Raw genomic sequence first — 25,075 nt, forward strand, 5'->3', positions numbered from 1 at the left:
ATGTGGCACTTTTTGTCCTCAAAAGACGGCGACCACCATGCCTCGATCGGCAGCCGGGAAGGCGAAGCGCCGTCGAAAACGCGACGATTCTTCTTCAAACGAAGAAGAAGAAGAAGAAGAAGAATCAGAAGAAGAAGAGAAAGAGGAGGAAAAGAAGATCGAAGATATCGTCCGAACGAAGTTTGAAGGTGACGCACACCGAGCGCTTTTTCACATGATCGGAAAGAAAAGGAACCGTAACGACGGGAAAAGCGAAAGTGATGAAGACGAAGACGATGAGAATTCCGATTCGGGTGACGACGGCGAGGACGAAGAAGACGAGGACGATGATTCCGACGACGAAGAATCAGAATCAGAATCAGAAGAATCAGAAGCGCGAGAATTATTAGACGAAGACGGGGAAGATATCGACGATGTGAGCAAAGTGCTCGAGTGGGAACCGATCCCGGACGAGAGGCAAAAACGGTTCGACCGGATGGGACCGCAGGACGACGTATCGGACGTATCGTCGAGCGATGCAGAGTTAGAAGAAGAAGAAGAAGAAGTAGAAGAAAAAGCAATGATGAGTGACGCAGAAAAGATGATGGAAACGAAGAAGATGAGATCTTTACGCGCGAACGACGTTGAAAATGAAGACAGAGATAACGCGTTGACGTTGCATTTGAAAAAATGTCAAAACGAAGACGAGGAGACTTTGGCGGAAAGGAGGGAGAAGAGGGTGACGTTTACATCGATATTTAACAATAAGGACAACTGCAGTGGAGATGAGAAAAATGACGAGAGCAATAACAGTAACGCGCGATGGGAAATGAGCGAGAACGTGACGACTTTACCGATGGCGTTTAAAGATGAGGCGTATTTCGCCCCAAAGAAGAAGAAGAAGAAGAAGACGATGAAAAAGGCAAAGAAAAAGAACGAAAAGAACAAAAACAGCGACGACGAAGAAGAAGAAGAAGAAGAAGAAGAAGAAGAAGAAGAAGAAGAAGAAGAAGAAGAAGAAGAAGAAGAAGAAGATCCATTGGCACTTCCTGGCGACATTCCGTTAAAAATCCGCGAACACTGGAAAATCGTTCGGGCGAACGAGATTCGAGACGAAGAAGAAAAACAAGAAAATGATGATGATGAAGATGAAGAGAACAAGAATCCGTCGTGTTTCAAAAATCGAGCGCAGGCGGAGTTATATCACTTGGTGAGCACGTACGCTGATATCTCGCACACCAGACGCATTCCGGATATATCGCATTTGTCGCAGAAAAAAAATAAAGAAGACTCCACTCTTCGTTGGCGAAACCAAAAAGACGACGAACTTGACGCGATACTCATCCACGCGATGACGCACATTCATCGAACGCGAAACCGCGTGAGTAAGAATAACGAGAAGTTAGCCAAGAAAGTGAAAGCTGGTCAAGAGATTTCCATCGACGACACGCCAAGAGATCAAGGTTTTGCGAGACCGACGGTTTTATTCCTCTCGCCGATGCGAAACGTGTGCGGTCGCGCAATCATGCGCTTTTTGAAATTATGTCCGAACGCGCACGGTCGAGCCGACGCGGTGAACAAACTCGAACGTCTAGAGAATGACTTCCTCGCCGGTTACTCGTCCGACGAAACGTCCTCGGACGAGGACGCGAGCGACGAAGAAGACGACGAAGAGTTGAAGCGAAGGAAGAAGAAAATGCAAAAGAAAATAAACAAAGTGACCAAGAAGAAGAAGAAATACAAAACGCACGTGCCTTTGGAGTATAAAGAACTGTTTCGAGGGAATCAGGACGATCATTTTCGATTGGGTGTGAAAATCACGAAAGCAGCCGTGCGTCCATTCGTTGATTTTTTCGGCGCCGATATCGTCTTCGCTTCACCTCTCGGCATTGTCACCGCAATGAATGACGATATAAGCGCCGCTGATTTCCTTTCTGCTATTGAGCTCGTCATCGTCGACCGATGCGACGTCGTCGCCATGCAAAATTGGGAACATCTGGAAACGGTTTTAGAAAAGTGCAACCAGTTACCGAAAGATGCCAAAGACGTGGACGTGAATCGATGTCACGAGTTTCACCTGAACGGTGCCGCCGCTAGCGCGCGACAGACAATATTTCTGTCGCAATTCGAAACCGCAGAAATTAACGCGACGTTTAACGGAGCGTTATGCGCAAACGTCGAGGGTAAATTTCGTTTGCGCGCGACGAAAGAGAAAGGCGTGCTAGGATTAGTCGCCTCTCCGGACGATCCGAGGAATCTACGGAAAAACGAATCCGCGACTTTACCCAACCTCATCTCCAGACAAGAGTTTGAGCTCGTTCGCGTTTCCAAGAAAAACATCCAAGACGCGGACGATATTCGTTTCCGCCACTTCGCCAAAGTCGTTCTTCCTCGCATCCGCGAAAACCCAGACCAAGGCCAACTCATCTTCTGCGCCACTTACTTTGAGTTTGTCCGCGTGCGAAACCTCCTCGTCGATCGAGAAGTTTCCTTCGCCATCAACAGCGAATACACCGACATCGCCGAAGCCGCTCGAGCGCGAACGTTATTCGCTGACGGCCGGAAGCGATGTTTGCTCCTCTCCGAACGCGCCTACTTCTACCAAAGACGCAACATCCGAGGCGTCAACTCAGTCTTCTTCTACTCGTTGCCGGAAAACCCGCAATTTTACGCGGAAGTGTGTTCGTTCATGAAGAACCCATCGCCAACCAGAAACCACCAGAGCAACACCAAAAACCAATTCAGAGGAGGAGGAAGAGGAGCAGGAGTGAGCGGTAACAAAACCGCTCACGCTCTCTTCACGCGCTTAGACGCTTTGAAGATTGAACGCGTCTGCGGTACGAAAAGAGGCAAGAAAATGATTCAAGAAACCAAAGAGGTGGATAAGAAAGACAACGACATGTTCGTTTTCTGTTAATTATATTATTATTATTCATCATCCGTGCACGATGATGCGTCAACAGAGCGCAGCAGAGAAAAAAATCGAGGTCTTGTATCTACCAGTATTTTAAAAAACCTAAAATTTATCTTGACCTTTTCGTTCAAATAAAAAGTCGAAAAATTGGAGTTTGAGAAATTATATAGAAACGCGTCTCATTCCGCAAACACACGCATGCCGCGAACGAACAAACGAGCTCGCTCGCGCATCGTACCATCATCTTAAATCGGCAGCGATTTAAAAGGAGAAGGAGCAGATCTCTCGAGTAGTAAGAGGAGCAGTGCTCGTTTTCGCGATCATCGATCTCCTTCGTTCTCCTTCTCTTCCTTTTAATTCTTCGAGGTTTTCTTTCGTTCCGAAACGACGAGCAAACATCGGAGAGAGACGACGTTTACTTTTTGAACAACCACCAAAACCAATACGACGCGAGATCGGCGAAAACAACAAAGACGAGACGCTCTGATCTCGACGAAGACGCAGACGACGTAAACGTAAACGAAGACGCAAAGCGAGAAAGAGAAAACGAAAATCTTCATCGAATCATCGAAGAAGACGACGGAAAACGACGAGTCAGAGACAGCAAACACACACACAAACGGACAAAAATGAAAAAAAAAATGAAGCGCTCCTCCTCATTCGCTGGAGAACAACAACAACATCATCATCAACAACGAAGAAGAAGAAGAAGAAGAACGACGGAAAGGACGAGGAAGATGGTACCACTGGCAGTGCGTCTCTCGTTTAGGAAGCGGATACTTTTCGCGTTCGCGTTTGTCGCCTTTATTTTCGGGACGAGCTTTGGCGGCGGCGGCGTTTCCGCCGCCGAAGTTGATGACGACGGTAGCGCGAAAGCGTCGTCGCAGTGCGTCTCGAACGTGCCGAAGTGGCGGCAAACGAATTTGTGCCAAAAGAATTTGGTCATCTTCGCGCACGATACCGAGTTTTACGGCAGTTTGACCGTGAAGAAGAAATTTTTCATGACGCTGTTGGACGGCGAAGAAATTGAAGTGGGGAGAAAGATTGCAGAGCAGGATGAAGAAATGGACGAGCTCGTTGCTAAAAACAAGCTCCTGATGGAGGAACTTGCTGCAGTGAAAATGATGTGTTTGGCAGTGAAGGCGAAACAATCCGAAGTGTATCAACCGCCGAGTCCGCCGCCGAATCCGCCGCCGCCGAGTCCACCACCGTCGCCGAATCCGCCCCCGAATCCGCCAATATTTTTGACGAATATGCTCGAGGATACGGGTGCGACGATTTACGCGAGCGACGCAGTCGCCGGCGATAGTTTTGGGAGGAGTGTATCGCTTTACGGCGATACTGCGTTAATTGGAGCTTGGAAAGATGACGACCAAGGTGGTGGAAGTGGTTCGGTGTATGTGTTTATGCGATCGGGTGGATCGTGGAACGAAGAAACGAAAATATATCCATTGGATCCGTCTGCATCGACGTATTTCGGAACTTCCGTTTCGTTATATGTCGACACAGCTCTGATTGGAAGGTCGTACGATAATGCTAAGGGTACCGAAGCCGGCGCGGTGTACTTCTTTACAAAAGTCAGTTCGACATCATGGACTCAAGAGACGAAATTGTACGCGTCCGACGCAGCTACCTACGACCATTTCGGTACGTCAGTCTCACTTCATAAAGACACGGCGTTGATTGGAGCGATATCGGACGATGATAAAGGCACCAACGCGGGATCCGTTTACGTCTTTTCTCGAACGACGACGACGTGGACGCAACAGACAAAACTGTACGCGTCCAACCCATCCACGTCTTCCTGGGGTAACTTTGGCAATAGCGTTTCTTTGCACGGAGATACCGCAATGGTGGGGAGTTATGAGGATGATCCAGAGTTGAATGCAGGTGCAGTATACGTGTTCGCGCGATCACTCGCATCGGACGGAGTTACCGTTTCTTGGACTGAAGAGACGATGCTTTACGCTTCAGACGGGGCGACTGGTAACCAATTCGGCAAGGCGATATCGTTACACGGCGATACCGCTCTCATTACTGTTAATACCGGTGCGGTGTACATTTTTACGCGATCATATGGATCGGATGGAATCAACACTGTTTCTTGGAATGAAGAGACGAAGATTGACGCGTCCGCTAATGACGATACCGGTACTTCGGTATCGTTATACGGCGATACCGCTCTTATTGGAGCTACTTCGAATGACGATAAAGCGACCAATGCGGGCAAAGTGTACGTATTCCGCTCACCGTTTCCTCCTCCGAGTCCGCCTCCGAGTCCGTCGCCGCCACCCGCTGCTGTTATCGACATCAACGGCAAAGAGTTGTTGCAAGACTCAACCGGGTGGATTTTGTTACTCGCGTATAAGCACGTCGGCGGCGAGAATGAAGCGCTCGTATCGGGAACGCCACCGATGTCGCCGAACGAAGGGTATTCGCACGCGTGGTTGAACGATTTGTCGTTAACGGCAAACGACGTTGATTCTGTTCGTTTTTTTTGCACGAGCTCGAATCACAATCGCGTCGTGCATTTCTCGCTCACGAGCGAGTGGATCAAGTCCGCAATCGTGAGCGGTTCGACGTCTGGTAATATGGTATCACACTGGACAGAAAATGCGACGAGAAAACACGATGGACACACGGGTTTTTTGCCAGACGAAATCGATTCTGTCGATGATGCGAAAGATTTCACGGAAACTCCGTTTTATAAATCGGACGCGTATTACTGGAGCATCGGCGCCGGCGCGAGCGCGTCGCGGTGGGAATGCGACGACGCTTCCTATACAACCACGACCGCGTACTCGGCGACCACTTTACATCAAATTTGGTTCAGAATACGTCACGCCATCCCGGATGACGCGAGCTTTTTTACTTTTGTGAGCGAGTGTTTAGCGGAATCGCCGATAGATGGAGAGTGCGCGACGTGGGCGTCGACGAAAAATTTCGGCACCATGCGTTATTGGAACACGAGTTTAGTTACGGATATGAGCGGCTACGACGGGACAGTCTACCGAGGATTTGCAACTCAAACATCGTTCAACGCGGACGTATCGAGATGGGACACTTCGGGAGTAACAAGCATGGAGAACATGTTTTACCAAGCTTCTTCTTTCGACCAAGACGTATCTAAATGGGACGTCTCAAAAGTTGCGAATATGCGTGGGATGTTCAATCAAGCTTCCGCGTTTAATCAAAACCTCTGGAATTGGGATACTTCGCAAGTGACAAGTATGTTTGGAATGTTTGCACAAGCCGTCGCGTTTGAAAAGAATATAAAAAAGTGGGAAGCATCAAAAGTGACGGATACGGAACACATGTTCAGCGACGCGACGGCGTTCTTGAAAAGATTCGTGTGCGCGAGCGCAACTAATGGACCTCCGAGTTCTTGCGTGCTCATACCAGACCCGATACCGAATGCGATGTGGTACATTTTCATCGCAGAATGTTTAGCGGAGGATGTCGCGGAAGTAACTGGCGAGTGCACGACGTGGTCATTGGGAAATAACTACGGGACGATGCCAAACTGGGATACGAGTTTAGTGACGGATATGAGCGGCTCGGATGATTATTTCGGGTTCGGAAAGAAGTCTTCGTTTTCACGCTTCAACGGCGATATTTCTAAATGGAACACTTCGCAAGTGACGAGCATGCGCGCTATGTTTTATAAAGGGTTCGACTTTAATCAAGACGTTGGAAGTTGGGACGTGTCGCAGGTCACGGACATGTATCAAATGTTTCATTCTGCCTCTGCGTTTAATAAAAACATCGCAAATTGGGACGTTTCAGGAGTAACGAACATGGCGAACATGTTTTACGCTGCTTCTGCGTTTAATCGAGACATTTCTTCGTGGACGGGGACGGCGGCGACGACGACGCAAGATGATGTATTCAACTCGGCGACTGCGTTTCAAGCCAGGTTTTCGTGCGCGTCGGCGACTGACGGTCCCGTAAACTCGTGCGTCGGGGGCGACCCAATTCCGGACGCCAGTTGGCACGCGTTTGTCGTTCAGTGTCTAAGTGAGCACACTCACGGAGATTGTAAAACGTGGGCTTCGAAGAACAATTATCGAACGATGCCCAACTGGAACACGAGTTTGGTGACGGATATGAGCGGATATGGGACAACGTATCAAGGCTTCGGGACGAGACACGACACCGGAAACATACGATATTTCAACGGCGATATTTCCGATTGGGACACTTCGCAAGTAACAAATATGTAACAAATGTTTCGAGGTTGTATATCGTTTAATGGAGACATTGGAAATTGGAACACGTCGCAAGTGACTGATATGATACTCATGTTTTATTACTCGTATGCTTTCAACCAAAATATTGGAAATTGGGACACGTCCAAAGTAACCAGCTTGGATAGAATGTTTTATCTCGCGAAAGTGTTCGACCAACCGATCGGGACCTGGGATACGTCGCAGGTGACGAACATGTACCAAATCTTTCGTCACGCGTATACGTTTAATCAGCCGATTGGAAACTGGGACACGTCGTCGGTGACGTCTATGCAAGAAATGTTTTACGAAGATTACGCATTTAATCAAAACATCAGTGGTTGGGACACGTCGCAAGTCACCAGTTTTTCCAACATTTTTGCGTACGCGAAAGCGTTTCAGGCGAAATACACGTGCACAAATTCTGCGAAGCTTTCTGTCGATCCGTCGACGTGCACGACCGTCGACCCCGATTGGACCGAGCAGTGGTACGAGACTGTGACTCCTATCCCTGCCGACGGGTGGCATTCTGCAGTCTATCGCTGTTTAGGTGAGAATTATAACGGCGCGTGCACGACTTGGGGATCAAAAACCAATCACGGCGTCATATCCGACTGGAACACGAGTTTGGTGACGGATATGAGCGGATATGGGACAACGTATCAAGGCTTCGGGACGAAACACGACACCGGAAATATACGATATTTCAACGGCGATATTTCCGATTGGGACACTTCGCAAGTAACAAACATGTACCAAATGTTCCGAGGGTCTATATCGTTCAATAGAAATATTGGAAATTGGGACACGTCGCAAGTGACTGATATGATACTCATGTTTTATTACTCGTATGCTTTCAACCAAAATATTGGAAATTGGGACACGTCCAAAGTAACCAGCTTGGATCAAATGTTTTATCTCGCGAAAGTGTTCGACCAACCGATCGGGACCTGGGATACGTCGCAGGTGACGAACATGTACCGAATGTTTCGTCACGCGTATACGTTTAATCAGCCGATTGGAAACTGGGACACGTCGTCGGTGACGTCTATGCAAGAAATGTTTTACGAAGATTACGCGTTTAATCAAAACATCAGTGGTTGGGACACGTCGCAAGTCACCAGTTTTTCCAACATTTTTGCGTACGCGAAAGCGTTTCAGGCGAAATACACGTGCACAAATTCTGCGAAGCTTTCTGTCGATCCGTCGACGTGCACGACCGTCGACCCCGATTGGACCGAGCAGTGGTACGAGACTGTGACTCCTATCCCTGCCGACGGGTGGCATTCTGCAGTCTATCGCTGTTTAGGTGAGAATTATAACGGCGCGTGCACGAGTTGGGGATCAAAAACCAATCACGGCGTCATATCCGACTGGAACACGAGTTTGGTGACGGATATGAGCGGATGGGGGACAGAGGGTCAAGGCTTCGGGACGAAACACGACACCGGAAATATACGATATTTCAACGGCGATATTTCCGATTGGGACACTTCGCAAGTAACAAACATGTACCAAATGTTCCGAGGGTCTATATCGTTCAATAGAAATATTGGAAATTGGGACACGTCGCAAGTGACTGATATGATACTCATGTTTTATTACTCGTATGCTTTCAACCAAAATATTGGAAATTGGGACACGTCCAAAGTAACCAGCTTGGATCAAATGTTTTATCTCGCGAAAGTGTTCGACCAACCGATCGGGACCTGGGATACGTCGCAGGTGACGAACATGTACCGAATGTTTCGTCACGCGTATAAGTTTAATCAGCCGATTGGAAACTGGGACACGTCGTCGGTGACGTCTATGCAAGAAATGTTTTACGAAGATTACGCATTTAATCAGCCGATTGGAAACTGGAACACGTCGCAAGTAACCTCTATGACTAATATGTTTTACAAAGCGAATACATTCAACTACGATATTTCCATCTGGACTGGTTTGGCGGCGACGACGGCGCAGGGTGGCATCTTTAACTACGCGACTGCTTTTCAAGCGAAATTCGCGTGCACCAACGCCGTCACCGGTCCACTGAGTTCGTGCGCGTGTACCGATTGCATCCCGGACGCGAGTTGGCACGCGTTTGTCTCGGAATGCTTAGAACTTGAACCAAAATACGGCGAATGCATGAGTTGGGATAAAGTAGGGACGTACGGGACGATGCCGAATTGGGATACCGGATTGGTGACGGATATGGGTAAAAAATACTCCTCGGAAAGAGGTTACATGGGGTTCTACAATCAAACAGATTTCCGAGGCGATCTTTCGAAATGGGACACGTCGCGCGTGAAATCCATGGAATCTATGTTTTACGACGCCGCATCGTTTATTGGCGACGGCATCTCAAATTGGGACGTTTCTCACGTGATGAATATGGATAGCATGTTTTATAAATCTTTGGCGTTTAACCAACCTATCGGGAGTTGGGACACGTCCAAAGTCACGGACATGTACGCAATGTTTGAATCTGTCGCCTCGTTTAACCAAGACATTACAAACTGGGACGTCTCTCAAGTGACGAGCATGGAACGGATGTTTTACGAGTGTTCTTCATTCGACCAAGACGTTTCTGCGTGGACCGGTGTCGCGTCCACGACGGCGCAAACCGACATGTTTTATGCGGCGACTTCGTTTCGAACGAAATTCGCGTGTGCGAACGCGAACGACGGCCCGGCGAATACGTGCACGTTGCCGGAACCGATTCTCGATGCAAACTGGCACGCGTACGTCGCAGAGTGTTTAGCGATTGCGCCGATGGATGGTTTGTGCACTTCGTGGGACAAATACGGCGCGCACGGCGCGATGCCGAATTGGGACGTGAGTTTGGTGACGGATATGAGTGGATGGACTGGAAGTGCATTTGAAGGCTTTGGCGGTAAAAGTACATTCAACGCTGATATTTCGAAGTGGGATACAGGGAAAGTGACTTCTATGTATTCTATGTTTTATCAAGCTTCTGCGTTCAACCAAGACATTGGGGGTTGGAACACAGCGCAAGTAACGACTATGCAGGGGATGTTTCATGTCGCTTCTGTGTTCAACCAAGACATTGGGAGTTGGAATACAGAGCAAGTGACGACTATGAGAGCTATCTTTCAATACGCTTCAGCGTTCAACCAAAACATTGGGGATTGGAATACAGCGCAGGTGACTGATATGACACAAATGTTTAACTACGCGACTGCTTTTCAAGCGAAATTTACGTGCACCAACGCCGTCTCCGGTCCACCGAATTCGTGCGCGTGTACCAAGTGCATCCCGGACGCGAGTTGGCACGCGTTTGTCTCGGATTGCTTAGCGGAAGCGCCGGTAACTGGCGAGTGCACTGAGTGGGCGTCTGGAAAACCGTATGGAACGATGCCGAATTGGGACGTGAGTTTGGTGACGGATATGAGTGGATGGACTGGAAGTGCACATAAAGGATTTGGTGGTAAAAGTACATTCAACGGCGATATTTCGAAGTGGGATACAGGGAAAGTGACTGATATGAATCATATGTTTTATAAAGCTTATGCGTTCAACCAAGACATTGGGAGTTGGAACACAGCGCAAGTGACTCGTATAAATGGAATGTTTGCTGAAGCTTCTGCGTTCAACCAAGACATTGGAAGTTGGACGACGTCGTCAGTGACGAGAATGGATTATATGTTTTATAAAGCTTCTGCGTTCAACCACGACATTTCCTCGTGGAGCGGATTCGCGGCGACGACGGCGCAACTTGACATGTTTCGCGACGCGACTGCTTTTCAAGCGAAATTTACGTGCACCAACGCCGTCTCCGGTCCGGCGAGTTCGTGCGTGCTCAAGTAGATACGGATCGCCGACGACTTCACGCGGTCCCCGTATCCCATAAATACTAAAGTTGTGTTCTTATAAATGCCCTCCTACAAAAACAAATGTTCTTTTTCTTTTTCTTTTTTCTCTCTCGATTTTTTCTTCATTTTTCACAAAAAAAAAGCACCAACAACCATTCACAAAAGCAACAGAAGAAACATGAACGACGATATAAACGACGACGACGACGACGAGAAACCGCTCGCAGCAACACCACTCGCGGCGACGACGACGACGACCAAAAACGACGACGACGAACGTGTCGATAACAACGCGTCCAACTGTGCTTTTAAGAACGCGAACGACGCAAACACCTTTAACGAAAAAGCTCGAATGGAATTCGATCGAACCCAAGAGTTCCCGACGCCGGAGACGAACAAACTCGAGGAAAAGGAAAAGGAGGACGGAAACGACGCAAAGGGGGGAGCAGAAGAAGAAGCGAAAAAAGACGAAGAAGAAGAAGAGAAGGAGAAAAAAACAACGAACGAGGACGAGGAAGAAAAGAAAGAGGAAGAAATCATCTTCGTCCTCGAGGATTGGCCAGTCTCGGACGACTTTCTTTTGATCAAATGCGTGGAAAACGGGTGCGCGTTGGAAAGTTTAGCAGCCCCTTTCGCGAGAACGAGTACGACGACGAAAGGTGGAAAACACACACAAACGCACGTTCCAATCGTGAACTTTTCGAAAGAGTACGCGCTGGAGGAAATCGAGAAAAGATGGCGAGGGATTTTGTTCGGCGAGAAGAGCACGTACGAGGCGGCGAAGCGATTGAGAGAGTACGCGGAGAAGGAAGCGCCGAAAGTAGAGGCGAACGTCGGCGACGACTTTAGGACGAGTTGGAAGAAGAGGAGGGGCGGAGAAGTGCCGAGGTTAATTTCTGGCGAAGGAGAGGAGGAGGATGAAGAGGATAACGCCGCCGCGGTGAACTTTTTCAAAGACGCGGAGTTGTTTATTCTCACCGATTGCGATCCTTTACCGTCCAAAGCGCAGTTGGACGAAACCTTGAAACGACAAGAGTCGAAGAGGAAAGAGAGGAACATTCATAAAATTGCAAAGTTAGAGAAAGATTTGACGACGGTAGCATCACGAGCGATGACGAGAAGTGGCATAATCGCGAAAATTATCGGACAGAACACGATGTTTACGTTGACGAAGAGAGAGTCCACGGTTGGGAGGAGCGCGACGGATAGCGCCGTGGACGTGGATTTGAGCAAAGAGGGCAACGCGGCGAAGATTTCGAGAGTGCAGGCGTATTTGAAGTTGCGATGGAACGGAGAGTTTACGTTAAGGAATGTAGGAAAAAGACCGATTTGGATTAACAACAAACCGATTGAGACGAACCAACGGGCGAGACTACATTCACACGCGTTGATTGAAGTCGGAGGAATGCGAATGCTGTTCGTACCGAACCCGTCGTTGGTGAGGTGCATCCAACCGGAATCGTATAAATAAAACAAAGTACAAAAGAAAAGAAAAGAAAAGAAAGTAGTAGCTATACTGTAATAAGAAGTTGTTTCATAACTGATATATCGTGTGTTTACTTTTACAATTTTTGTTTGTGTGTGTTAGTATTATTGTTCTTGAGATCTTTCTCGTTCGTGCCTGCGCGTTGTTGTCTTTCTTCTAGATTTTTATTTTGCGATGCCTGGGATGCCCTTCATTTTGAAGTCATCCGGTTTCAAGTCACGCAAAGGCGCAGAAATGCCCGGAACTTGGTTCCTCGGCACGCGGTCTTTACCGTTCCCGGTCGCCGCGCCGGCTAACCATTCCGGTAACAAACCAAAGAAACCGGCGCCGACGTATTCCAAAATCACCGGCATCGATCCCATGAGAATGATTTGGCCCATGACCGACCCTGGGTGCGGAATTTTTAATTTCGCCACGCTCTCCCAAAACTTTCTCACCGGCTCTGGGTACCAATCGTACGGTTCGTCGCCCAAGTATCGTCGATAAAACGTGTTCATCAACGAAGAAAATCGACTCAAACCGTGGATGCTCGAGGTTCGCAAAAAGCGTCTGGTGGCGTATCGAACCAACGCCAACTCAACCCCTTTTTTACCTTCGCACTTGGATAATTCGTCCGCCAAAACGTACGCGGATTCAATTGCCTGACCGCCGCCCTGGCCCAAGTTTGGTTGTACGGCGTGCGCGGAATCTCCGAGTAACGCGACTCTGCGATCGACCCATCTCGGATCGGGTAACACGTCGCAGACGTCTCTCAACTCGATATCTTCCGGTTTCGTGCACTCCAATCTCTCCTTGATCGCCGGTGCCCAACCGTTGAATCGGTCCAACAACATTTCTTTATACGTGGGCCAGTCGTCGCAAGATGCGTAGATGTCTTGACCACCTTCCGGCACTTCCAAGAAAGCGTAGTATTGTTGTTTCCCTTCCCCGACGTCCGAGGAGACGAAATATTGCTTCGGGCCTAAAAATACTTGGTACCCAATCTTGGACGGATCCGTATACTGCGGCTCTCGAAACGGTTGCGAGTAATCGCACACGGCGGTATATACCGCGTACCCGGCGTACGCCAACTTTGTCTCTTGCCCGTTGCGCATTTGCTTACGGATCTTCGATCGAATCCCGTCGCATCCGATCAACACGTCTCCTTCGTGCGTCGTCCCGTCCGTCAACTTGGCAATCACCTTGCCATCGTTCGTGTGCTCGTACTCGTCGACGATGGTGCCCATCATGATGTTTTCGTCCCCAACGCCTTCTCGCAAAATATCCAACAAATCGTACCTCGACAACACCAACGTCAGCGGTAACCCGTTCATATAACACGGCTGCCTCGTATCGAAGCGGTAGAACCACTCTCCCGAAATCCCATCCAACAACCCGTTCACGCGATCACCGGTAATAATTCCTCTCGCAAAGACCTCCTCGGCCATCCTCGGATCGATAGAATCCAACGCCCCTTGCGAGTTGCACTGCAACTGAATCGGACCGCCGAACGGTTTATACTTGGTCACTTTCTCAAAGACCACGACTTCCATCCCTTTGCGCTTGCACGCCGCCGCGGTGATCAAACCGGCGATGCCGCCTCCGGCGACTAAGACTTTCGGGAGGTTCGGGTTCGTCGGTGGCGTCGGCTTACGCGTCGCTTCCACTTCCGGGGAGACTTCATAGTCGACTGAATATGACTTCTCGTTCGCGTTGGAATTATTTTCATCATCATCAGAAGAAGAAACCATCACGACTCCTCTCTTGAATTTTCTTGAAATCGTCGTCGTCGTCGAATTCTTTCTCGCTTTTCCTCCTGGGTGTCGAGAAGAAACGGAAGAAAAGACGGCCGATTGTGACGATGATGATGATGATGATGATGCTCTCGTTCTTCTCGGTAGTATCGTCGTCGTCGAGAGCGCTGATGCTGCTGCTAAAAACATGATGATGTTAATGTCTTCTCCTCTCTTTTCTAATCTCGATGTTCTCTCTCTCTTTTATCAGAGGCGAGATGATAAAATGTCTTCTCTCTTTCTCTCTCTCTGTGGTCCTCGCAAATAATACGAACACAAAATAAACAAACAACTATATCAGAGAAGAAGAAAAAAGCGTCGTCTTTTTCTCTCTCTCTCTGGTTTTGTGTGCGCGCGTGTGTCTGTGTTCTTTCAAAGCGCGCGCTCTCTTCTGAAGAAGATGAAATGATTCTTTTTGTCTCGAATGTATCTTTTATTTCCCTCCTTGTTCGAAGAAGAAAAGAAAAAGAAAATCTCGTCGTCTCGAAATCTCTTCTTTTTATTAAAAGCACCACCACCAAATGACGAGGATTCTCTCTTTTTTGTCGTGTTTTTCTGACTGGTGCATGCCATATCCGAGAAAAAAAAACGAGAAAAGCCGAGACAACACACCTGCGCATAATATCATCATCGTCGTCATTGTATTCACACACAAACGCGCACGTGTTTTATTATATAAATATATTTACGACCAAACGCAAAGAAAACACAGACAACAAGAACAACAACAAGAACAAGAACAACAACAACACTCTGAATTATTCAAATGCGACCAGCGTTACGTTTCGAAATTCCGTCGTCGTGTTCTTCTCGAAACGCGTCGTGCAGTTGCAGCGGCAAAAGCGAGAGCAGTTGTAGTGGCAGGAATGATTACTCAAAGTCTTGGACATCATCATCATCATCATCATCGGCGAGGAGGAATACGACGAGGAGGAGGAGGAGAAAGAAATTTTCGTCGTCGTCGTCGTCCACAGATTCTGACGATGAGAAGAAGAAGACGAAGTCCGAGGAAAATTCGTTAGCGAGAGTAGGAATAGAAACGAGGATGAAAAACGCGTCCGTGGGAGCGCTCGCGGCGTTAACTTTATCACTGGGAGGGAATCCAACGATGATGATGATGACACCATCAACATCAGTCGCATACGCCAGTACTGGAAATGGAATTGAAAACACGGCGAAGCGCACCGGGGATTGTTTATTGCAAAACTGCAAAGCGGAGTTAGCGGGGTGCTTGGCTGACGAGAAGTGCGTGGAATCGTTGGCGTGCTTGAACGTGTGTTTCGGGAAACCGGACGAGGCGGATTGTCAGATTCGATGCGGGGATTTGTACGCGTCGCCGGCGGTGCAAAAATTTAACACGTGCGCGGTGACCAGGAACGCGTGCGTGGCGCAGAGACAATCGACGGGGGAATATCCGGTGCCTGATTTTGACGCGATTGAGACGAAAGAGAACGTCACCATCGACGATTGGACGAAGAAGAAGAGGTGGTACATCGTCGCCGGCTTGAATAAAGATTTCGACATTTTCGATTGTCAAGAACACTTCTTCGCGAAAGGCGACGACGATAAGATGTACATCAAAATCAATTGGAGAGTGAACAGGCCAAACGGACAATTTTACGAGAGAGGCGACGTGCAACGGTTTTACCAGGAGGACGATAAGGCGATTTTCTTGAACAGAGGGAACCCGGAAACGAAATTGCACTACCAAGACGATTGGATCATCCCGAAGGACGGTTTCTACGCCGACGAAGAGAAAGGCGTCGCGTTCGTGTATTACCGAGGCACGAACGACGCGTGGGACGGGTACGGTGGCGCCGTCGTATACGCGACTGAACCAACGTTACGGCCAGAATTTATTCCGCGCATGAAAGCTGCCGCGGAGAAAGTGAACGTCGATTGGAACAAGATGGTTATCACCGATAACTCGTGTAAAGCGCCCGAGGAAGTCAAAGTGACCAACATCGCCGATTTGGACACTTTGGGCGACGATGTGAAAGCGGTAGAGAAAGTTGTCGAAAGAGACGTGGAAAAGATCACGGAAAAACTGGTCGGTAAAGACGTGGAAAAAATTTTAGAATCGGACATCACGAAGATTGAGAAAGCTCTCGGCTCGGAAATCAAAGCGTTGGAAAGCAACCTCTTCCGCTTGGAACAAGCCACGGAACAGAAAATCGCCGGCCCGCAACGCGCGTTTGGCAACGAGGGCGGTAAAAACGACGTCGGTTTCGACATCAACCTGAAAAAAGCCGAGAAGAAACTCGTCGAGATTGAAAAAGAAGTCCGCCGGATCGACCCGGACACCAACGGGTTCGCTTACTATCCTGCTCCGGAAAGAAAATAATACTACTATAATAATAATAATAAAATAATCGCGTTTCCGCATTTTGAACGCGACGACGACGCTTTCACGCTTAAATACTCCTCTCCGCTACTACTAACGAGAGGACCAACGTGTTGTTTTGTACCACATATAGATGATCAGAGAAGAAATACATTGAATACTTTCATCGCGCATACGAGTATGTTCGTACACCGAAGAAAAACACACACACAAACACACCAAACTCCTCTCTTCTTATTTAAAGCGTTCACGCATTTTTGGCACTTTTTTTGATACTTTTTTCTTCGGAGAATTGGCTTACTCAGCAGTTTCTTCTCATCCATACGGACGTAAACACCACTAATCTTTCTTCGCGCGGATAGAAAAAAATGTCAACTTTATCCTCGCGCGTGGGCCTTCGTGCCTCCACCACCACCCTCGCTTCCTTCCGAAAACACGCAAAACAATCAGTAGTCAACCCACACAGTAGCAATTTTAACAGCAGAAGAAAGTCTTTACTCGTCTCGAACGGCGCGACGATTTCCTTCGTCCGAGACTCCGTGGAAACATCCGTCCCGGACGTGAAACTCACAAAGTCGAGAGACGGAACGTCCGGGACGGCGTTTTTCACGTTCGAAAACCCGGACGTGTTCGAAAGCGCGACAGGGGACATCACGGGGATGTACTTGTCCGACGAGGAAGGCGAGATGACCACGGTGAGTTCTTGCTGTCTTTTGTATCATCTCATCGCGCGATGTGTTTCGTATCTTAAAACGTCAGACGTCATCGCTTCCCCGTTTGACTCAAAATCATCATCGTGTTCTCGATGTTTCCATCTTCGTCTCTCTTTCTGTCTCTCTCTCTGAACCCCCACTCTTCTCTAACAAACAAACTCTATTTAACTCTGATTTACCATGATGAATAACTTTACACAGGTGGACGTGAACGCGAAATTCGTAAACGGGAAACCGAAATGCATAGAAGCGAGATACATCATGCGTTCCTCCCAAGAGTGGGAAAGATTCATGCGATTCATGACGCGATACGCGGAAGATAACGGATTAGGATTTAACAAGACGTCGTAAGTGTACTTTGAACCGTAAAAGAAGAAGAAGAGAAAACGACGACGAGTGCACAGAAGAGAGAGAAAAGAAGTTTAAGAAGAAGGAAAAGAGAGAGCGTTTAAGAAGGTTTGACGTATGCGACGTCTTTGCGTATTGATACGTACGCTCTTTATTACTCGCGTCGAAACGAAACGAAACGACGTCACGAGCGCGTGTGTTAATGTCTCTGCTTAAACTCGAGGACGAAGAAAAGTGTTACATAATCCTAGCATCGAAACCACGAAAGAGATGAAACGTATGCTTTTCCTTTTAAAATCTTTGTCTTCTTTGTTGTCTTCTTTAACTTCTTCTCGCGTTCTTTTCTCTCTTCCGTTGTTTTCTTTCGCGAGACCTTCAGAAATCGGATTCTCTTCGCGCTTGAGTTATTCTACTCTCCTCGTCGTTGGTTTCGCATTTATGCCTATTCCGTTTCTCAGTGGTGCTTCGTCGAGTTTGCGTGCATTTTCTTTGTCTTTCTCTTTGTCTTCTTCTTGGAAAAGTTGTTCTTCTTCTTCTTCTTCTTCTGTCGAGCGCGCGAGGACGACATCTCATCCGACGGGGAGGAAAGCAACCCCGAGGTGGATTTCGCTCGAGACGACGATGTCCTCCTCCGGTGATGCGCAGCAAAAGAGAAACGAACAACGAGGACAAGAACAACAAAATCAGCGTTATTACGCATATAAACTCGGTCTGACCGGATCGATTGGCTCTGGGAAATCCACCGTCGCGAAAATGTTCAAAGAACAGTTACAAGTCCCAGTGTTTGACTCGGATGCGGCGGTGCACGAGTTATACGAAGAAGGCGAAGCGGTGACGAAGATACGAGCGATATTCGGCGACGACGTTGTGGATTCGGAAACGAAGAGTTCAATCGATCGGAAACGGTTAGGGGAGAAAGTCGTCGGCGTACCCGAGGAGATGGCAAAGCTGGAAGCTATCGTGCACCCGCTGGTGGAGGAGAAGCGGAGACGGTTCGTCGAGGAGTGCGTTCGTTCGAGGAGGAGGAAAGAGGAGGAGGAGACGAGCGCAGAAGACGCCGCCGACGAAACGGACGTGTTGGTGTTCGACGTGCCTTTGCTCTTCGAGAAGCAGTTGGAGAATACCGTGGATGGGATTTTAGTCGTTTCGTGTTCGTCGGAGACGCAAAGGGAGAGAGTGATGAATCGAACGGTTGGCGCGAGGATGAGTTTGGAGAAGTTTGAGAAGATTCGGGAGATGCAAATGCCGGACGAGGAGAAGAGGAAGAGAGCGACGTGGGTAGTGGATACCGAGAAGTCGTTGGAGGAGACGGAGAGAGATATCGAACGCATCGTAGATGAGATTAGGAGTAGTAAGAGAGGAAGCGGGCGGTAAAGCAACAAGTGCTAGAAGTAGATAGTCGTAAATGTATTTAACTATATTCTGAATTTATTTATACAAAATAATTAACTACGAGCTGCTTGCTTGCTTGTGTTGTTGTTGTTGTTGTTGTTGTTTTTGTTGTACACGTGTTGTTCTGATACCTTCTATTGCTTATCCGTAAACATCGCTCGCACGTAATGGTTTAGATTTTCTTCCTCACACGGCGGTGGCGGTAAACGAATGTTCTTCGTTTTGGAAACCCCGCTATTGCTGGAGGGCGTTTTCCGGATGAGCGTGTGTGGTACATCCACGACGTCCCAATCTTCGTCTTCGTTTTCAGCGTTGCGATGAGGGCGGTTGACTTTCGATATTTCGTCGTTGTCGTCGTTGTTTTCCGGTACTCGCGTCAATTTCAAATTCTTCTCGAATTTCTTCGTCGGTTCGGCGACGAAGCTCCAGACGCTTTTTATCATCGATTTACTTTTTTCCGCGAGTTGTCTCTTGCGGCTGCTCTTTCTGTTCTTCTTTTTCGTCGTCATCGTCGCTTTGGACTTTGCCGTGTTGTCGATGTTTCGTAATGAGGACGATATCACGACAACCGGTTCGAAACCTTCTTTGTTGTTGTCGTCGTCGTCGTCCTCGGACGAGAAAAGCTCTTCGCACGACATCGAAGACGACGAAGAAGATGCGCTCGAGCGGTAGTATAAATCCTGCAAACGTTTCCTTTCCGCGATTTCAACGAGCGCTTCAAACGCTACCAGTAATGAACAAAACGGACCGCCACGAGTGGCGTTGTTTGTATTTCCATTTAATTCTTTCATCAAGCGACGAGTGAAGTGATACTGATTTTCATCGTCATCGAAGATATCGCTCGTTACGAGTTCGGTAACTTCCGCGGCAAAGTGCGCGGTGACTATTTCGCACGATTTCTGTAGCAAACGCACGGCGCGGAGAAGGCGTTTCTTTTGCGCTCGCGCATCTTCTTCCTCCTCGCCGCCGACGCCACCGCTTCTTTTTGGAGCGGCTCGAGCGTAATACAGCGGTAATATCTCGCACTCGGGCGAGGCGATGTCACCGTACAAAACCACGTCTTCGTTTCCAAAAGTTTTCCTAAAAAACTCATCCACTTTCACGGCTTCGTCGCGCGCGTAATCGTCGTCGTCGTCGTCGAAAGATTCCTTCCCGCCTCGCTCGAAATTCCTGCTCGAAGACGTTGTCGTTGAATCTAACGGCTTCCATATCTCCGTCGCGTTCGTCACGCCCGGCGTCGATCGATGGAGCGACGGGCAGAAGCTATATTTACCTAAAAGCGTGACGAATCTGTTCATCATCGAAAGCGTCGCGGCAATTTCGTTTTCGTTTTCAATTTTGTCGTCGCTTTTCTTGTTACTACTATTGAAAAGCACTTCGATGAACGCGTCCAAATCTTTGTTGTTGTCGTTGTTGTTGTTGTTGTTGTTCTGAGTCGATTGTTTCGAAGAGTACGCGAACGCGTCCACATCCGGTAAAAACTTTCCGTAACTGCTAATGCTGTCATTCCTTCCACGCACCTTCCTCTCTCCTCCGCTTTCCAACTCAAACACGTCCTTCACCTCTCCAAAGAGTCTCGAGCGTTCGCACCGCAACTCAAACTCGCAACTCTTCAATCGAATTTTGATCAACTCTCGAATATCTTCGTCTCTCCTCGCGTTCTCCTCTGTCTCTTTAACCGAAGAAGAAGAGAAAACTCCTCCAACCTTCTTCTTCTTCTTCTTCGCTCTTTTCTCCATCGCTCTTTTCTCTCTTCTCGCGCGTTCCTCTCGTTCGCGCACGTTCTTCTCCATCGCGTCGTTTCGACGCGTCTCCTCCTCCACCGTCTCTTTGAGCGCTTTCGCTCGCGCCGAATGTTTCTCAATCTCTCTCTCGAACAACAGTAATAACAACACCTTCTCTGTTGTCTTCTTCTCCTCCGCCTCTTCTTTTTCCTCCGCCTCTTCTTTTTCCTCCGCCTCTTCTTTTTCCTCCTTCTCGTAATAACAGTTCTCCTCTTTCCGGTTGTTCTCGTCGTCGTCGTTAAAAGTCTTTCTCGTCGTCATCTTTTCCTCCAACTGCGCTCGCAGTGTTTCTCTTCTCCTCGCTACGCTCGATAAACCTTTCTCCCTCGCTCTCATCGTCGTGAACGTCGTTCTCAAAATTCTTCTTATTATTATTTTCGGAGGAGAACCCCGAGGCGTCTGAAGAGGAGGATAAAACGACTCTAATCTCTTTCCAAGAAGAGAGAGTCGACCGTTCTCACGAACGCAGAAAAGCACATCTTCTCCTCCTCCTCAAAATCATCATCGTCATCAAAACACAAGAGAAGAAGTGTTAAAAAGAAGAACAGAAGAGAGATGAAGAAGAAGAAAAGAACTCCTCCTCCTCGACGTTTTGGCAAAAACCACGCTGGAAAACAACTTATTCGTTTTTGAAAAAAGAACGAGAGAGAGAGAGAGAGTAAATAAAGAGCGTTCTGTTCTCTTCTTTTTTTTATGGTGCAGAGTCTCTCTCTCCGTTTCGTCGCAAAAAAAGAAAAAACAGAGGGAAAATTGGGGGAGAAAGAAAAAGAAAGAGAAAGAGAAAGAGAAAGGAGGTAAATTTGTATCTGTATCTAAAAAACGCATTTTTTTTTCATTTCCTTCTTCACTTTCTCGCGCGCGCATTTGCGCGCATTTGCGCGCGCATATAATATCACTTTTTTTTTGCGTGCGCGCGCGCACGCGCGCGAGAAAGTCACACGCATTGCTATCATCGATAGACCTCTATCGATGATAGTGGGTGGAAGGGTGGGAGCTCTTTTCTTCATCGTTTGCTTTCTTTCTGTTTTAGAGATACAAATCGATTTTTGTATCTCTCCTCCCGCATGCATGGCAGATTGAATGAATGAAAAGAGCTGGGAAAGAACGGACAAAGGGGGTTCGAGTACGGAGAGTTTTGACTTGCGCGGGCGAGTTTCTCTCCTTTTTTGTGTTCTTTTCTTTGTCGTCGTGTTATTGCATATCTTCTTTCTTCTTCATCGAAGAAGAAGTCAACGACGACACATGGAGGAAAGAGCATTTTTTGGGAAAGAATCCCAGCCTTTCATTTTTGAACCTTGGGATTTTAGTACCGTTGGGAGTTTGTATCGATTAAAATCGAGAGTTCTCTCCTTTTTTTTTGGGATTGATTTAACCATACGAAAACATGTTTTCGGATTGCAGAAACATGTGACAACACAACGTCTCTCGAGCATCCATTTGCGATGCTCAGCCTATCATGACTCTCGGCTCTCATGAGATCGATCGAAGAAACTTTGATAGGTGAAGTACGTTGATTTTTGATTGAAATAAATCATTGAAAATACCATAAAGTGTTTAAGTTCCATATGCGTATTTTTGCGCGGCGCTGCCTAGGAGCGAACGCGAATAGTAACTTGAAATAAGTAAAGTATCAGCTATTCGAAGCATGCTCATGGGACGACGATTGGAATACTCGAGCAGAAATTTTAAACCGGGAGCACCGTGGTGGTCGCTATTCGGAGTACTCTCATGCGATGAGATTTGGAAACGGAGGAGAAGGAGAGGACGTAAAGCTTGTGCGACGGCGTGTTCTGTTAGAATATTCAAGATTGGGAGTCCTAGTTGAGTTGTAATTTACCTAGTTTATGGTGCGTAAAATCAAGGTCTCGCGTACTATTTTTTCGCGTTCCTTCGTATTCCTTTTTTTGAGAGAGGAAAGAGAGAGAGAGAGAGGAGCGCAGTTTTTACGCAGCGAGTATAGTGAGTGATGCACGCAAAAAAAAGAAGAAGAAGAAGAAGAAGAAAAAAAAAACAAAGCAGTTGTTTCAACCAAAAAAAAAAACAGACAAAACAAAAAACGAGAGGAGTCATCACAAAATATCTCAATTTTATTATTCTTGTGGGGAAGTTCTTCTCTTCATTAGTCTTGTCACATCATCGAAATTAGAGTAAACTTCTCTCATCACTCAGAGAGTACTACTAAAAGACTCTTTTCACACATCAAACACTCTCTGCTCTTCTTGTCTTCACGAGATAAAAAAGCAGAGGGAAGAGTTTCTCTCGCGAGGATTACGCGAGACGAAAACAAAGGAGATTTTAGAGGAGACAAAAGACTTTTCAAAAGATGATGATGATGATGGAATCATTAACGACGACAAAACAGACGACGACGAAAGTCGACGACGACAAGAACAACAACGATTATTCAAATTCGTTCCGCGTGAACGAACTCATCCTCGCCCTGAAAGATGGATTCCTCTACCCGGCGAAAATCATCGACATGAGACGTTTAGAAGATGGAAGCTCCGGGGTGCTCATTCACTACCAAGGGTGGAACAAAAAATACGACGAGTGGGTGGAAGAGAAAGAAACGTGCAGGAAAATGAACGAAGAAAATACGAGAGAACAGAAAAGGTTACTCGAGGAAGATAAGGAGAAAAGGAGGAAAGCGAATGAAAAGAAGATTCAGATTCAGATTCAGACGACGAAGAGCGGCGGTAAAAGTAACAACACCGCGGCGGCGGTTGGGAACAACAAGAACAAGAACAAGAACGACGACGAGGTATTAAAGAGGAAGAAGAACGCGACGACGACGAAACGCGAGAAAAGCCAATCAACCGGGAAAGACGGTAAGAAAAGTATTACTAAAGAGAGTAATAGTAATACTATTAATACGAGTAGTAATAAGACGACGACAATAGGCGGCGCGAAGAAGAAAGCGACGAGCAAAGGCGAGGGCGAGCAACAGCGGGAGCCACAACAACAACAACAACAAAAGCAAAAACGAGACTTGGTGGATGCCGCGGCGACAAAAGCGGTTTTAACGACGAAAGAAGAAGACGAATCGGAAACAAATAATGCGACGACGAAAAAGAAAGCCGCACCAAGCGGTGGTCGGCCATCGAAGAAGCAAAAAAGTGAAGCAAAAACCGCCTACGAACAGAACGCGCCGCCGACGACCAACAAAGGAAGGAAAGGCGCCGTCGTCAACGCGACGAACAACACCAACAAGAGAAAGAACGCGGCGGCTTTGGAAAAAGGGGCCCCGGCGAATGCTGCGAGTAAAGAGAAAAAGAACGCGAAGAAAGATACGGCGGCGGCTCCAACGACGAACGCGAAAAAGCAAAAGCAGGAAAAAGAAAAGACGGAAACGGAAGAACAACGAGACCGGCAAGAACAACAAGAACAACAACAAGCGCCTTTGAAACCAAAAGTGAAAGTCATCTTGGCGACGGCGTTAAAGAAAGAGCTCATCAAACAACACGAAGCGCTCGCGCACAACCGCGTCCTGAAGCTCCCGAGAGAACCCGCCGCGCATACCGTCCAAAGTCTCTTCTCCGATTACGAAGTCGAAGCGATCGCGAAAGCTCGAACGCCGAAACAAATCGAACGCGCGAAAGAAATCGTCGCCGGTCTCAAACGCTACTTCGACGCCGCCTTGCAAAAAGCTTTACTCTACGAAAAGGAGAAGAAATACTACGACCTCGCCGTCGCGAAGAACGACGCGTTAAAATCCAAACCCGCCTCGGAAATCTGCGGCGCGGAACACCTCCTCCGCTTATACGTGAAACTCCCGGATTTCATCCCGGTTGAAGCCTTCGTCGGCGAAAAAGGCGAAAAAGAGGCGCAACTCATCGGTCACCAACTCGGCGAAACGTTGCGATGGTTGCAAAAAAGATCCCACGAAGCGTTCGACGGCGCGTACGTGGAAATAGACGAAACGAGCGGGAAAGTCATTCGAGAGATTCGAAAAGGCGCCGAGGTGGACGACGACGACGACGACGACTTTGATGAAGACGACTTTGAAGAAGAGAAAGAACAACAAAAAACGACGACTGATAATAATAAAGCTGCTGGAGTTTTAGAAGAAGAAGAAGAGAAGACGGAAAAGGCGACCATTGATTTTCCGTAGTTTAACTTTATCGTTTTTTCAGTATTATAAATACTCTCTGTTATTAGGTACTTCTTTTACACAACGAAAGAACAACACTCTAAAAAATAATTGACTGATGCTTTTTTGCTTTTTTCTCAAAAAAATTCTTTTCCTCAAACTGTCAAACAAAAGAAGGAAAAAAAAATTCAGCCGCCACCTTGTTTTTC

The 25,075-nt window shown here is 47.6% G+C and overlaps 10 protein-coding genes across 10 annotated transcripts; 8 read left to right on the forward strand and 2 right to left on the reverse strand.

The window, feature by feature from the left end:
* Positions 1 to 37: 37 nt before the first annotated feature.
* On the forward strand, positions 38 to 2,896 carry Bathy07g04350 (predicted protein; the record flags this gene model as incomplete). The annotated part of the gene is made up of 1 exon (XM_007511893.1): positions 38 to 2,896. One exon carries the CDS (start codon positions 38 to 40, stop codon positions 2,894 to 2,896), a length of 2,859 nt encoding a protein of 952 aa, XP_007511955.1.
* Positions 2,897 to 3,534: 638 nt separating this feature from the next.
* Bathy07g04360 (predicted protein) lies at positions 3,535 to 7,116 on the forward strand (the record flags this gene model as incomplete). Its single annotated transcript, XM_007511822.1, has 1 exon — positions 3,535 to 7,116. The coding sequence occupies one exon, from the start codon at positions 3,535 to 3,537 to the stop codon at positions 7,114 to 7,116; it is 3,582 nt and encodes a 1,193-aa protein (XP_007511884.1).
* A 78-nt stretch (positions 7,117 to 7,194) lies between these two features.
* On the forward strand, positions 7,195 to 10,932 carry Bathy07g04370 (predicted protein; the record flags this gene model as incomplete). Its single annotated transcript, XM_007511986.1, has 1 exon — positions 7,195 to 10,932. The coding sequence occupies one exon, from the start codon at positions 7,195 to 7,197 to the stop codon at positions 10,930 to 10,932; it is 3,738 nt and encodes a 1,245-aa protein (XP_007512048.1).
* A 183-nt stretch (positions 10,933 to 11,115) lies between these two features.
* Bathy07g04380 (predicted protein) lies at positions 11,116 to 12,408 on the forward strand (the record flags this gene model as incomplete). Its single annotated transcript, XM_007512058.1, has 1 exon — positions 11,116 to 12,408. One exon carries the CDS (start codon positions 11,116 to 11,118, stop codon positions 12,406 to 12,408), a length of 1,293 nt encoding a protein of 430 aa, XP_007512120.1.
* A 179-nt stretch (positions 12,409 to 12,587) lies between these two features.
* On the reverse strand, positions 12,588 to 14,153 carry Bathy07g04390 (zeaxanthin epoxidase; the record flags this gene model as incomplete). Its single annotated transcript, XM_007512236.1, has 1 exon — positions 12,588 to 14,153. One exon carries the CDS (start codon positions 14,151 to 14,153, stop codon positions 12,588 to 12,590), a length of 1,566 nt encoding a protein of 521 aa, XP_007512298.1.
* An 808-nt stretch (positions 14,154 to 14,961) lies between these two features.
* Positions 14,962 to 16,539, forward strand: Bathy07g04400 (RVDE1; the record flags this gene model as incomplete). Its single annotated transcript, XM_007511802.1, has 1 exon — positions 14,962 to 16,539. The coding sequence occupies one exon, from the start codon at positions 14,962 to 14,964 to the stop codon at positions 16,537 to 16,539; it is 1,578 nt and encodes a 525-aa protein (XP_007511864.1).
* A 368-nt stretch (positions 16,540 to 16,907) lies between these two features.
* Bathy07g04410 (photosystem II reaction center protein Psb28) lies at positions 16,908 to 17,603 on the forward strand (the record flags this gene model as incomplete). Its single annotated transcript, XM_007512114.1, has 2 exons — positions 16,908 to 17,234; positions 17,454 to 17,603. 2 exons carry the CDS (start codon positions 16,908 to 16,910, stop codon positions 17,601 to 17,603), a joined length of 477 nt encoding a protein of 158 aa, XP_007512176.1.
* A 618-nt stretch (positions 17,604 to 18,221) lies between these two features.
* Positions 18,222 to 18,974, forward strand: Bathy07g04420 (dephospho-CoA kinase; the record flags this gene model as incomplete). The annotated part of the gene is made up of 1 exon (XM_007512247.1): positions 18,222 to 18,974. The coding sequence occupies one exon, from the start codon at positions 18,222 to 18,224 to the stop codon at positions 18,972 to 18,974; it is 753 nt and encodes a 250-aa protein (XP_007512309.1).
* Positions 18,975 to 19,126: 152 nt separating this feature from the next.
* On the reverse strand, positions 19,127 to 21,037 carry Bathy07g04430 (unknown protein; the record flags this gene model as incomplete). Its single annotated transcript, XM_007511900.1, has 1 exon — positions 19,127 to 21,037. The coding sequence occupies one exon, from the start codon at positions 21,035 to 21,037 to the stop codon at positions 19,127 to 19,129; it is 1,911 nt and encodes a 636-aa protein (XP_007511962.1).
* Positions 21,038 to 23,099: 2,062 nt separating this feature from the next.
* Bathy07g04440 (chromo domain-containing protein required for cell polarity) lies at positions 23,100 to 24,887 on the forward strand (the record flags this gene model as incomplete). The annotated part of the gene is made up of 1 exon (XM_007511957.1): positions 23,100 to 24,887. The coding sequence occupies one exon, from the start codon at positions 23,100 to 23,102 to the stop codon at positions 24,885 to 24,887; it is 1,788 nt and encodes a 595-aa protein (XP_007512019.1).
* Between the last annotated feature and the right edge of the window lie 188 nt (positions 24,888 to 25,075).

Source organism: Bathycoccus prasinos (genome assembly GCF_002220235.1).
Source record: "Bathycoccus prasinos genomic : Chromosome_7".
Taxonomy (NCBI): Eukaryota; Viridiplantae; Chlorophyta; class Mamiellophyceae; order Mamiellales; family Bathycoccaceae; genus Bathycoccus; species Bathycoccus prasinos.